Raw genomic sequence first — 12,641 nt, 5'->3', positions numbered from 1 at the left:
CCGGGCAGGCGCTCCCGTTCCCACTGCCATAACGGGTCTCCAAGCATCCCAGCTCAGCCCCATGCCCCTGAATAAGCCCCTTGTTGGAAAGGCTATTTTGGGAGGGTCCAGGACCTGCCCCCCTCCCCCAGAGCCTGCAAAGCGTTTTCCTCCCGCTCGCTGGCTGTAGCTGAAACATTGCCGCTATTCATCCAGTTCCCGACGTCCCTGTGGCAGCCGGGCCGAAGAATGGGGAGCGTCCGGCACGTCCCATTCATCCGTCACCTCAATAGCCGGGAGCGCTGGCCCTGGGTCTCTGCTGGCCCCCATGCACAAAGCAACCCGGCCACGGCCGGAGCAGGCGCCTCCCATTCCTCTCCCAGTGCCGTCTGGGCCGGTTTTGCATTTATTAAAAACGATTTTTGGTCCCTTTGTGGCAATCCGATAAAGGACGAAGCGTCCCGACACCTTAGCTGGGAGGTGGGAAGGGTAGGGGGTGGCCGAGCACCCCAGCCCCGCTCGCCCTTCCCCGCCACGTGGTCCGGCTGCGCCAGAAACCCCTGCAATGGAAGGGGAGGTGCGACAGGAGTTACCCTGCCGGCTGCCGCCACGTGCTGCAGAGCCACCAGCCGCTCACCAGATTGATTGATTTCTATTACTGCCCTTGGAAAGGGGCTCGGAGCAACGCCCTGTTTCGGCTGCTGCATGTTGCGGGCTTGGCTGGGAGCAGGGGATGAATCGCCCCAGCGCCGGCTTCTGCATTGCACAGCCTTGGCAGAGACAAATTCTTTCCTTTGCCTTAGAGCTGTGCTGTGCCTGGCTGAAGGGAGGGCAGCCTGCTCCCGTTGCAAGCAGCCTGCTGCTGGGGAGCCCTGCGGCTTTTGCGCGTGCCCTCAGATGCTTGGACATGCCGGTGGGGTCTCGGCATTGGCTCAAAAGCACGGGTCTTCATCCCATTCCTGTTTTGGACCTGGTTTGCTCCAGGTGTGCCCCTGGGTCCCTCCAGCATCCGCCCCTGGTGAGGCCGTGGCTGTGCTGGTAGAGAGCCAGCGACCCCCCACATTGCCCCCAACTCCTGCCCTAGAAACTCCAGGGTGGCCCAGGGTGGCAGGTCTGGGGGTGCTGGGAGCTGTGCCCTGTGCGGAAAGGGTTGGAGGAGTGGGATAAATCAGTCCAGTTTGGTTTTGACACAAACCACAGGCAGAGCAGGTGGCAAGGCAGGTGCTGCCTGCTGCGCTTACGGTCCTGCAATGCTGGTGTAAGGCCCAAGCGCTCGGGAGGTATTTGTGGGCTGGACCACAATGTGGAAGCGGAAAACTCCCTGCTTGTCCTGGTTCTGCTGATGGCTCCTCTCTCCCTCTCGTTTCGGCCTTCAGGACGACATGACCGACTCCCTGCGGGATTACACCAACCTGCCCGAGGCTGCACCCTTGCTTACCATCCTGGACATGTCGGCCCGGGCCAAGTATGTGATGGATGTGGAGGAGATCACACCTGAGATCGTGGAAGCCTTTGTCAGCGACTTTCTAGCAGACAAGCTAAAACCCGAGCCCATCTAAGGGAGCTTCTGCACCAACGGACGTTATTTAAAACTAGGTCTCTCTTCCGCCACTCGTGGATTCTCCAGCGTGTCTTCACGCCCAACCCAGTATCCAACCTTCTTGTGGTGCCTTGTTTTACGCAGTGAATCCTTCTCCTAAGCAAACTCCTTGAGATGCACTTTCAGCAGGGAGTCGTTGGCGTTTGGAGACTTCGCTTGTGCTTCATGGTGATATATTCTCTAATAACCAGGCCAGAACTGTTACCATATTGTTATTTTATACACGGCACTAGCTAGCAGGCAAATCTTTTTGCATGGTGTTCTTCCCAACGTATGCATCAGGCAGTGGATGGGGTTCTTGGGGCTATTTTCTTCTCCTTCTCCCCCTTTTTTCCTTTCCTACCACCCCTGCTGACTAAATGACTTTAAGGAAGCAATAAGGAAACTGTCCCATTTGCCCCATGCCCATCCTCCTTTCCCACCCGAGTACCAGTGCCCTGACGAGGCCGAGACAAAGTCTTAACTGCTGACAACCTCTGAAAGATCACGGTGCAGCCGAGCTCTTCCTCCTGGGGGTGAGACCTTTCTGGGTGGGTTTCCCACCTCCCACCCCAAGCACCGACAGCCTTAGGCGGCGCTGGCTGTGCGTTTCAGGGGGTCACCTGCCTGCAATGTGTGGGTATTCCCTCCCTCCCTCTCTGAGCCAGGAGGAGGACCACCACCGGGCTGCCCTCTTGTCTCTCTCTTGTGCTCTCCCCATCCCTTCTTGCCCCTCTCTCTGGTATGAATTGTCCTCTCCCCTCTATGTTAGTTGGTTGAGCTGTTTTTCGTAGGTGTGTCCCAAACCCAGCGTTAATGGTGCTGTTCTTTAAAAGATAACCAAAAAAAACCCAACAAAAAAAAAATAAAAATCCCTCCCTAACCCAAGCAGCACAGCCGAGCCCCCGAAAAGTGACATTGTAAAAACTGTACATGGTGATTGGAACTTTGTAATAAAACTGTTATAATAACCTCGTCCCCAGAGGTGCCGATTGCCGCGTCCCGCCGTTGGGGTGAGGGAGCCTGCGCGGGACCCCAGTCAGACCCCCTGGGTAGGTGTCAGTGCCAGCAGCTCCCAGCGCTGCAGTGGCTGAGCTGGGATCGTGTGTTTCCCCCCCGGGCTAGCACAGCCTCTGCCTGTGCCTGGCTCGTCCTGCGGTCAAGTCGGGTTGGTGCCCAGCACAGCCCCTCTTCCCCAGGCAAGAAGGAGCCGTTTGGCAGTGGCTGTGATGGTTTCTGCCAGCGTCCCCGGGAGGGTGGCATCCCCGGAGGCGTGTGCTGAATAGTGGGTGTTGTGGAAGCCACTGCTTTTTTTCCCTTTCAGCTCTCTAGTCAGCGATGGTGGGATTATGGCCTCACTCCTTTTATCGCTGCTGCAGCAACCTACGCTGGTAGGAGCTGCATAAAGCCGACAGCTCACCAAGGCAGAAACAGTATGTTCCGGAGTTTCTCGCGTTCAGTGGTGATTAACTGACTGGTGAGCTGTCGGAGGAGCAGCGGTGCTGCCCGGCTCACAGGTCCCTGAGCCGGGGAGGGCAGGAGCAGCTGGAGGGGGCTGTGTGTGGCTGGGCCAGGGGCAGGAGCTGGCCCAAGTGTGATGGCAACAGCACAGCAGGGTTAGGAGCCACAGCTTGCTGCACCTCCCTGGGCGTAGGGCTGCGAGCAACCTACCCTGAATTAACCCTAAATTAACTCGTATCCCCTTTACGTGGAGATTTTTGAGGAAATAACCCTTTCCAGTGAGCTACCCTCCACCACAGGGTTAGGGGCTCCTGCAGTGAGCTGTGTGGGTCTGGACTTCAGCTGGTGGAAGAGGCTGAGCAGCATTGTTGACTCCAGCGTACGCTGCCTGTGTTCAGCAGGTGTCTGCTGGTTTGGGGGCAATCCCGATGGGTTTGTGGTTTGATAGACTGCAGGGTCTGTAGCATTTGGTCATGCAGCAGCGGCTGATGTGAGAGAGGGAGAACCCGTATTCTCCTCCAGACGTTGTGGTTCGGGCTCCCAGCGAGGCCGTGAGCTCAGCACTGCCATAGCTGCTTAGTAGGAACTGGAGCAAGGCATCAATTTCCTGCCTGAGAATTGGGTCGTTTGGGGTCAATTTGATGAGACCAGAGCTGGAACTGGGCTCTGGAGATAGAATTGCTTGGCTGGAGCAGTTTCAGGCTGGAGGCAACGTCCCTGTCTGACAACATACCACACACCCAGCCTGGGCAGTGCTGCATGCCACTTGGATATGAGGGCTCAGGCATGGAAGGAGCTGAATCTCCATCTCTGGGTATTTCTCAAGCAGACAATATAACAGATTTCAACGTGGTAACAGGAAACCAGAGCCAGCAGAGCGGGCTGGTGGTAAGTAGCTGGTTGTGCAACTGCCAGCCAGCACAGAGGAGGCGTTTTTAAATGCACAGCGAGCCGAGTGGCAGCCAGTGCTGTCGCAGAAGCCATCCATCGACACGCAGCTGCCAGCAACGCTGAGAGCTTTGTGCAGCCTGGGTGGGAGCCTCCAGCGTGACCGGGGCTGTGTGGCATGTCCCAGATCCAGAGGTGGGTTGCTACAGGTAGAGTTGTTGCCCTTGGGGAGGCATAGACAGGCCCCGGGGACTCCTTCCCTGGGGCCCAGCACCCATTCCCCTCCGAGGGACAGCCACAGTGAGCGGCAGCACCAACAGCTCCTTTTCCACCCTTCCCCTCCCTCATTCATAATTCATCTGTGCTGAGGCCGAGCTGCCAGAGCAAGCGGTGCCCAGGCGGCTGCGCGGGGACAGACCCCCAGCGTCTCCTGGTAGCGGCACGGTTGCGAGTGCCGGAGCTCGGACACCCCGCAGCACAACCAGCCCCACGGCCAGCCTGGCATGCAGCAGGCACCCACGGCAAGGTTTGGTGTGCTGCTCTCATCGCTTGTTAGAGCACGGGGTTTGGGTAAGCACAGACAGGACCCATTCAGGTGGCCGCCATTTGGCCTTTCTGTCCCCAAAAACCACTAGCAGCAGCCAGGCTGCACAGCCCGGAGCTGTGAGAGGAAGGACACACGCCGTCAGCAGCATCCTGGCCGGACCAGCACAAACGTTGCCGCAGCAGCTGCGCCCTGACCCCGCAGTGAGGGATCCGAGGCCTCCCCAGATCTGCTGGGTGAGAGAGTGAAAAAAGCCGGGCAGCAGGGAGCTGGCTGCCGGCAAGGCGAGGGCTCCCACCCGCCGGCCTTTCCCTTCTCACTAGCATCACCGTGCGGCCGGAGCGCCCGCAGGCTTGCCTGGGAGTCACACACTCACCCAGGCACAGCTCCAACACTGCCAGACTGTTTAATACTCATTTACTGCAAACCAAACAGCCTGAGCCGCTCTTTTATTAACTCTACAGCGTGCCAGAGGGAAGAGATGCTTCTTCAGCACCCAAACCTCAGCCGTTTAGCCCACTACAGGGAACTTCTGCCTTTCGTCTTCTTGCTTGTGCCTCTGCAGCAACTGTCTCTTCCCCTCAAACAGCACAATGCCAGCCGCGATAGCGGAATTCAAGCTGTCCACACCTGGCACCACAGGAACGACCAATCTCTTCCCCCCCGTGCTGGCTGCAAGGTGAAGCGCGTCTGGACTCAGACCGTGGGTCTCCCCGCCGATCACCACTGCCACTGGAGTCTGCGTCCAGTTCTCATAGTAATACTGCGCAGCCAGCTCTGGGACGCAGACATCCGCTGCTTCCTCCTCATCCTCGGGCTCAGGAGCAGCCTTGGGTTTGGATTTTACAGGAGCCTTCAGGTTGCCAGGAGCAGAGCCAGCCCTGCCAGCTCCCCTTGGCACGGACGTGGTCTCAGCCTGAGCACCTGGCTCTTTGTTGTCGGCCACACAGACCTGGATGCCAGCAGGAAGGTTGCTGGGAACAGATTCCCAGTCCAGGTTAGCGACAATAGGCAGACGGAAGTGAGCCCCCATGCCTGCACGGAGCACCTTTGGCTCCCACGGATCCACACAGCCTGAGACAGAAGGAAGGAAAACAGTGACAGTGCAGCAGCTCTGAGAAAGACAGATTCAGTAGCTGCTGCCCACAGCGGTGTGCCAGGCACTGCTTACTAACTCTTGAGAACAACATCTTCAACCACCTCTTATTCCCTGCCTTACCCCCAAATTACTCAAACTAAACTTTTTTTCCCCAGGAAAAGGCCCTTACCTTTGGTGAGCAGCACTTTCTCACAGCCTGCTCCTGCTGCAGATCTCAGAATAGTCCCCAGGTTTCCCGGATCTCGGATATTGTCGCAGATGAGGAGCAGTGGCAAGGAGCTGGTTAGCTGAGCGGCAGGGTAAGACATCTTGGCATGGTCAGGCTTGGAAAAGATCCCTGAGGAGACAAAGTGCTGACAGGCTTCTGACTAACACACCCCAAGGAGAGGGCTGTCTCTCATGTAGTTGGCCCAAATTTCACTGAAGAGGTGCTAGAGAAAGCACTAGGAAAAGCACTGCTGAAGAGAAGCTTGAGAAGAGTTTGTCACTTGACAAGGAGAACTACTTCCCAGCAGAGCTGGAGCAAGGTGCTATTAAAAACAAGCGTTAGCACCTTCAGTGCACTCTAGGAGCCACTTTCACAGTTACCACAGCAAGCCAAATAAATGGGAATTCTCTCAAATTATGCCACTCTTGACACACTGCCAGAATGTCTAGGGGAAGGTTATGAAGAGAGAGTCATTATTCAGTTACTAAGTGTGAAATAAGTTTCTCTTTGAGCTGCGCTGTGACTGTTTCCAAGGCACTTACCTATAAGCCCCTGAGGAGTTACGACGTCAGACCAGCTTTTAATGTCTTCAAATTTCACCTTAACTAAGTTGGCTCGTTTTAGCTCTGCCTCGGGCAGCTCCTTCAGGTGCCCCACGGTGCTGAAGAAGAGAGTCTGCAGCACAGCTCCTGCCTCCAGGGCATCCTTGATCAGCCTGTGACCCTCCAGCAGAACCTTCCCGTGATGATCCCGAAACTTCTTCGACTTGGCGATAGTCACCACTTTTCTGCGGAGAAGTTAATGGGAGAAAACGGCCGTGACGCTACCACCACCTTCAGTCTGACGTTTGCTAGAGAATTTCACTCAGAAGTCATGTCGTGTCTGTCCCCCCCCCATCCCTGCTATCTTTAGACCGGCTGTAACTGGTGTGGCCGTGTCAGTCTCTACCCCAAACCCCCGAAAGTCGGAATTTGCCTCAAATTCTGCAGATAGGACAGCGGGCAGCTCGGGGGGGGGGGGGGGGGGGGGGGGGCTCAGAGCGGGGCATCCCCCCAGCCCCGAGCTCGGTGGACCCCAATTTCCACCCCCACCCCCCCCCCGGGTGATGCCCGCGGGCCGCGCCTCACCCCAGCCTCCTGTCACCGGGCGCCGCCTTCTCGTACCACAGCCCCGGCCCGGCCGAGCTCCGCTCCACCGCTGGCGGCGGCGGAGGAGGAGGAGGAGGAGGAGGAGGAGGAGGAGGAGGAGGAGGGGGCCGCTCCCGGGGTGTCCGCTGCTCCCCGGCCGCCGCGCCCCGCTCCTTCCGCGGCGGCAGCACCCGCACCGGGCTCCGCCGCAGCGCCCGCACCCCTCGCCGCCCCACCGCTTCCCCCGGCCCGCCGGGCTTCAACAAGAAACGACCCCAACCCTTCGCCAATTTCCCCACCGCCGCCATTTTGCGGTGTCACCGCCGAGGCGCCGGGCGCGCCGCGTGACGTCAGCGCTCCGCCATGGCGGCTCGGCGGGCGCTACACTTCGTCTTCAAAGTGGGCGACCGCGGCCGGACCGCCCGCTTCTACCGCGACCTGCTGGGCATGAGGGTGAGCGGAGCGGCGGGCCGGGGAGGGAAGATGGCGGGAGGAGGCGGGGGGAACGGCGAGGGGCGGGGGTTGTCGCCCACCTCAGCCATGGGGCTGAGGGAGAACGGGGGCTTCTCCGCTGGGCCGCTTCCCCCCCCACCGGCCTCCTTCGTCGTCGGGTCTCTAAGCCGGGGTGACGGCTTGCTGAGGTGACGAGAGGGGTACGCGCCGCCTGGGTGCTGACCACATTCTCGCCCCATTCCTAAGGTGCTGAGGCATGAGGAGTTCGAGGAGGGCTGCAAGGCCAGCTGCAACGGGTGAGTGGTGTCCCTGGGGCCTGCCCGGGCCTTCGTGTCTCATAAATCTGCCGCTGCTTTATAGGTAAAACATGTGTTTTTTAATGGGGTTTTTTGAAGTAATTCCCGTGGAATCAACAGCTCCCCTTTTTGTGTAGGTATGGCGTTGACATTGAAACGCGAGCGCTGCCGTGTTACACCTGTAGACTGATACTGAACTTCATAAAATTCTTTCTAAACTTTCCTGGAATTACTGTCAGTTACACTGGCTTTTTTACAGACACGGGGCTGGCTGGGGTCTTGAGTTAAAAATCCCTCTTGGTAGCCCCAAAGGCTTTTGTCTTTCTTCACGAATGAAAGAAATCTTACAGTCGAGTGCCCAACCGCTTTTCCTACTCTGCAATAAGGAAGCGATCATATAATTCCAGCTAATGAGCGGCTTGTCCTCTTAACATGCGAGCTGTTAAGAAGGAGGTGGAATTGCCTTCTGTCGCGTGGTCGTGAATGACAGCCCGAGGTCAAAACTACTGACCAAGGGGACGCCGGTCTGCTGTGTGCTGAGCTGCGATGACAATTCTCTACAGATATCAGCTCCTACTTGGTGGGAGGTTACTGGATTACCTGTGCCGTTTGTTTACTCTAGAAGAGCAATTCTTCCTTGAAACGCTAATGCTTGCAGTCCTTGATGTTTATTTCTAATACTCACGACAACTAAATCTGGATGTTCCAGCCCTTATGATGGCAAGTGGAGCAAAACGATGGTGGGCTACGGGCCAGAAGACAATCACTTTGTTGCAGAATTGACTTACAATTATGGTATTGGAGAATATCGCCTGGGCAATGACTTTCTGGTAAGTACCACACTTAGCAGCAAAATCTTTCTTCTTAAGATAAGCTTTTTTATTTTTACGATGAGGATATAGCTTGTACCAGTTGCTTTTTTACGCTGTTTGGTTCCTTAAACACTTTTTATTCTTGCTTTTGTAGTTGTTTCCAAGTTGGAAGAGCAGGAACTAGTGCTCGCTTAAGATCCAGGAAGCGCTTCCTTGAGCACCTTCCAACTCAGTTGCTGTGTGTGTAGGACAGCTGGTATTTGCTGGCAGATCTAATGTGGAATGGTTAGCTAAGAAGGATCTTGCTGTAGGAAAACGCTCTTTTATTTGTTACTACTTATTTCTTTGTTATTTACTAGCTGATAGCCAATGAAGATCTCTTGTTTCATCTATGAATACGTGTAATGTGTTTGCTTGTTGTTTCCCCTGAGCTAATATTCTTCTCCTGGTCTGCGGGGTGTCAGGGAAGAGCTGCTTGGAGCCACAGATGTCTGCCTAGCCTGGTAGAACAGTTAGGAACTCGGTTTTCTGCTTCTGTACAATGCATTGAATCAGAGTTTTAAATTCTTTTTGCTTTTCGTTTCCCTTTGTTGTGAAAGAAGGGTAGATTAATGCATTCCAAATATATGCGTGATGCGCAGTAAGATTAAGCTTATTTTATAGGAGCAAGGTACCTGGTTCTCAGGAGATCATATGGTCCATCTGTTACACAAAGTAATCTCGTTTGTTTCTGGTCATTTGTAGAGGCAGACTCTTGAAAGGTAGGAATTACACACCATCCACCCTGTGAATTTTGTGCGTGTCTGTTCTGTTCTCACTAGGGCTTAACACTTGTGTCCAGCCAGGCTGTGAGCAATGCTAAGAAGATGGGGTGGCCCCTCAAAGAAGTCACAACTGGTATTTTTGAAGCTGAAGCCCCAGGGGGATACAAGTTCTACTTGGAAGACAAGGAACAGCTCAAGCAAGGTGAAACTTACACACTCGCTCTTACTGTTGTTCAAACCAGATTGATGAGTGGGATATTAGAATGGGCTCTGCATTTGTCTCAACAGCATTTTATGAGACAGAGTGTGTTTTTGTTCTTTCTTTGTTACTTTCCTTGTCAAGAATATACATGGTAGTTTTAAACTCCGATGTACTTGTAACTAATTTCAAATTATTGCAATCTTATAGATCCTGTGCTAAAGGTAACGTTGGGTGTCTCCGATCTGCAGAAGTCTGTTAACTACTGGTCTGATTTGCTTGGGATGAAAATATATGAGAAGGATGAGGAAAAACAAAGAGTTTTGCTAGGCTATGCAGATAACCAGGTTAGTCCTTAGAAAACTTTCCGGTTCTGGTCTTTTAAGAGTTGCGTCTCATCATAGAAACCTCTCATTTCGTGAGAACAAATGTTAAAGGGAAAAAAACCCCTCTTAATTAAAGCAACTGTGCACTTAATTCTGTGCATGTTAATTAAAGCTTGCGTACGCTTAACTGCATTTTTTTTTTTTAAAAAAAAAAAAAGGCTGTGGTTTGCTCTGGTAATTCTGGCTTGTTGGGAAATACGCGTATGGGTGATGTTGAAATCATCCACGTCTGTGAAAACCTGGAGCACATGTAGCACTGGGAACAGCATCCTGCAAGTCAGGCTTTCTTTTTTCCTCTTTCAGTGTAAGTTGGAGTTAAAGATGGTTGGAGGACCGGTGGATCATGGGACAGCATTTGGGCGGATTGCTTTCTCCTGTGCAAAGGAAGAGGTAACGATCACGTTTCCCTTACCTCTTTCGTTACCCAGAGCTGACTAGTGGGAAGTTAATTTCTAGTATTAGCAAAATATCTCAGATGTGAACAAAATAATACTGAGCAGATGCTTTGTTTGTATTTCTTGCAGTGGGAATGCAGTGGAGTTGTGGGTAATGGGGGAACTGTGGACGAGAACAGCCTGAATGCATCTGATCTTCATCTGAGTGGGGTTCATTTTTGTGTGTTTTCTGTTTCAGTTGCCAAACATTGAAGCACTGATGAAAAAGGAGAATCAGAAAATTTTGACACCTCTGGTTAGCTTGGACACACCTGGCAAAGCCACAGTGCAAGTGATTATTTTGGCTGATCCTGTGAGTAAGATTGAAAATAGTGATTAAATTAAATTTAAATTTCTCTCTGCCATTTATCTGACTTACCTGCTCTTAAACTTGGTTTAGGATGGCCATGAAATCTGTTTTGTGGGAGATGAAGCATTTAGAGATCTGTCCAAGGTGGACCCGAACGGTGACAAATTGTTAGATGATGTAAGTAATGCTGTCTGCACGTTCGTTCTCTTCCTGATTACAGATACCTGTAGAATCTAATTTTCGTTCCCGGTGGAGTTTTTCTGAGAATCAAATCGTACAGTCTTGCTAATAAAAACAAGTCAGTTTTTAAAGTTCACTTAGCGTCCCGGCTAGGGTTTTCCAGCCTTGCTCTTGGGGCAGCTGGGTGGTGGTGTGTCTTGCTGGACATGTCAACAGCACTTTGGTGTAAGTTACTACAGAAAATGATTTGTGAGCTGCAGTAACGTCAGTGCAGCAGGACATCCTCCCAAGGCAGAGGGGCTCTGGTATGGAGCGTGAGCTATGGGAAGGCTGTGTGTAAACTATCCTGTTTTGCCTTTGCATTACCAGATCATCTGTATATTTGCTGCAGCAGAGAACATTGGTTTTCAGTGTGTGTTTTCCTTAATAGTACCTAAAAAATAATTTATCTATCAGAACAGCTTTCCTCCAAATTAGAAAGTGTCCTTGTGATCAGTCTGCATTTGTGGTGAGCGTGAGCAGCCAGGCGTCTGGCGACTCAGCTGCTGTTCTGAACATGTTGACGCTTTTCTTTGTGCAGGCCATGGCAGCGGACAACAGTGACAAATGGTTTGCTGCGCAGAAAATGAAGAAGGCTTCTGCGTAGCTGGAGAAAAGGACTGGACTGCTCATTTGTGCCTTGGTTTTCATCCGAGCGAAATGCCAATTCTATGTAGCGTGTTGCGTTACCCCTTCCAGTAAGAGGGTGCCTCAATGTCCTGTGCTGGTTGGTTTTTTTGATTTAGTCTTGTGTCTCTTACTGCTACTCTGTGCTTTCAAGCAAATAGCATGTTCTCCTTCAAAAAAATTAGGTTGCGCAGTAAGAGCGGGTTGAGCATGTGGCTTCAAAACCAGGGTCCAGCAGTTAAGAGGAAAACCTCACATTTCTGTTGTCTTGTTATACTTGAAAAAGAGGTTGCTAGATTCATTACATTATCTAATTCTCTACCTAATTGGCTTTAGCTGTCCTGGATTTGCAGCTTAGAGAAGAGAATTTCAGGTAGCTGTGGCTGTGAGTATTGCAGGTAACCCACTTCGGTGATGAAGTGTGGGGCCAAAGGGAAGGGCTGCGTACGGAGAACTCGAGCAGGTCAGCTATCGTAGTGCATGCCTGTTTATTGGGAACAGCGAAATTACCTTGCTAAAGCATGTGAATATTCTAGTCTGGAACAAACCCTATTTTCATTCCAAGATGTTTCCCCAGCTTTTCTCACTGGGGTCACGTTATTGATGTGGTGGTTTCCACCCCTTACCAAGGAGCCTTCCACATTCCAGGCGGGAGCCGGGGCCGTGCTTCAGGGCGTGTAGCAGCGCTGCCCTGTCTGCTGAGGTGCCGGGAGGCAGCTTGAAATAAGTGTATCACAGTTTTGCAATTCGCTTTTGATGGGAAATTGCCTTTAGAAGTAACAGCTCAGGGTTTATTCTGTTGGAATGAAGTCGCTCTGCTTTTGCTGGTGGAATAAGGGCTGGGAATACAGGGGGTAATTATCAACATTGTCCATGTCAGGCATGCTGCCTGGTTTGTAACCTTTCTTCATGAAAACGTTAAGTAAGTTTCACAGAGAAAAGGAGGGAAAATCAGCAGCGTTGGCAGTCGCGGAGGCACGTCGGCGCTTGTAGCGAATATTCTGAGTTTAAACAGGAAGAATTCCTCGCCGTGATTTTGTTGTTCGAGCTTTTTCCTTCAAGTTCAGCGGTGATTCCGGAATCGCGTACCCATCGAGTTAAGAGCGTCCCGTGTAAACTGCGCCCCTGAAACCGGCGCTGCCGCTTGCCGGTGTCACCCTTACACGAATAAAAGTGATTCGGGAGGACGGTTTGAGTGCCTGCCTTCCCGCTGCCTGGCACGGCTCCCCCCGCCGAAGTTTCCTCTCCTTTTTAAT

General features: G+C 52.9%; 3 protein-coding genes across 3 annotated transcripts in view; 2 read left to right on the top strand and 1 right to left on the bottom strand.

Annotated features, from left to right (window-relative positions):
- NXN (nucleoredoxin) overlaps positions 1-2,528 on the top strand; it is a 54,595-nt gene extending 52,067 nt beyond the window's left edge. The window contains exon 8 of the mRNA XM_049803239.1: positions 1,356-2,528. Within this exon, the coding sequence (XP_049659196.1) occupies positions 1,356-1,538 (183 nt within the window). The 3' untranslated portion in view covers positions 1,539-2,528. The remainder of the gene's footprint in view (positions 1-1,355) is intronic.
- Positions 2,529-4,856: 2,328 nt separating this feature from the next.
- Positions 4,857-7,216, bottom strand: MRM3 (mitochondrial rRNA methyltransferase 3). Its single transcript, XM_049803131.1, has 4 exons — positions 6,886-7,216; positions 6,301-6,545; positions 5,720-5,887; positions 4,857-5,525 (listed from the first exon to the last, which is right to left on the bottom strand). Exons 1-4 carry the CDS (start codon positions 7,191-7,193, stop codon positions 4,963-4,965), a joined length of 1,284 nt encoding a protein of 427 aa, XP_049659088.1. The 5' UTR covers positions 7,194-7,216; the 3' UTR covers positions 4,857-4,962.
- An 11-nt stretch (positions 7,217-7,227) lies between these two features.
- On the top strand, positions 7,228-12,623 carry GLOD4 (glyoxalase domain containing 4). The gene is made up of 9 exons (XM_049803132.1): positions 7,228-7,338; positions 7,585-7,634; positions 8,344-8,464; positions 9,268-9,412; positions 9,620-9,756; positions 10,099-10,185; positions 10,429-10,542; positions 10,630-10,716; positions 11,300-12,623. The coding sequence occupies exons 1-9, from the start codon at positions 7,249-7,251 to the stop codon at positions 11,363-11,365; spliced, it is 897 nt and encodes a 298-aa protein (XP_049659089.1). The 5' UTR covers positions 7,228-7,248; the 3' UTR covers positions 11,366-12,623.
- The last annotated feature ends 18 nt before the right edge of the window (positions 12,624-12,641 follow it).

The sequence above is a fragment of the Accipiter gentilis genome, chromosome 6 (genome assembly GCF_929443795.1).
Source record: "Accipiter gentilis chromosome 6, bAccGen1.1, whole genome shotgun sequence".
Lineage (NCBI taxonomy): Eukaryota > Metazoa > Chordata > Aves > Accipitriformes > Accipitridae > Astur > Astur gentilis.
This window is presented reverse-complemented; position numbering and strand designations above follow the sequence as displayed.

Bases quoted from the DNA above. Each gene is read 5' to 3' on its own strand.
- MRM3 (XM_049803131.1), bottom strand. From the start codon at position 7,193: ATGGCGGCGGTGGGGAAATTGGCGAAGGGTTGGGGTCGTTTCTTGTTG. The intron at 6,546-6,885 runs GTGAGGCGCGGC...ACTTCTCCGCAG, and splicing joins CCCGGTGACAGGAGGCTGGG to AAAAGTGGTGACTATCGCCA. The intron at 5,526-5,719 runs GTAAGGGCCTTT...CTTCTGTCTCAG, and splicing joins GAAAGTGCTGCTCACCAAAG to GCTGTGTGGATCCGTGGGAG.
- GLOD4 (XM_049803132.1), top strand. From the start codon at position 7,249: ATGGCGGCTCGGCGGGCGCTACACTTCGTCTTCAAAGTGGGCGACCGC. The intron at 7,339-7,584 runs GTGAGCGGAGCG...CCCATTCCTAAG, and splicing joins GCGACCTGCTGGGCATGAGG to GTGCTGAGGCATGAGGAGTT. The intron at 10,717-11,299 runs GTAAGTAATGCT...TTCTTTGTGCAG, and splicing joins GTGACAAATTGTTAGATGAT to GCCATGGCAGCGGACAACAG.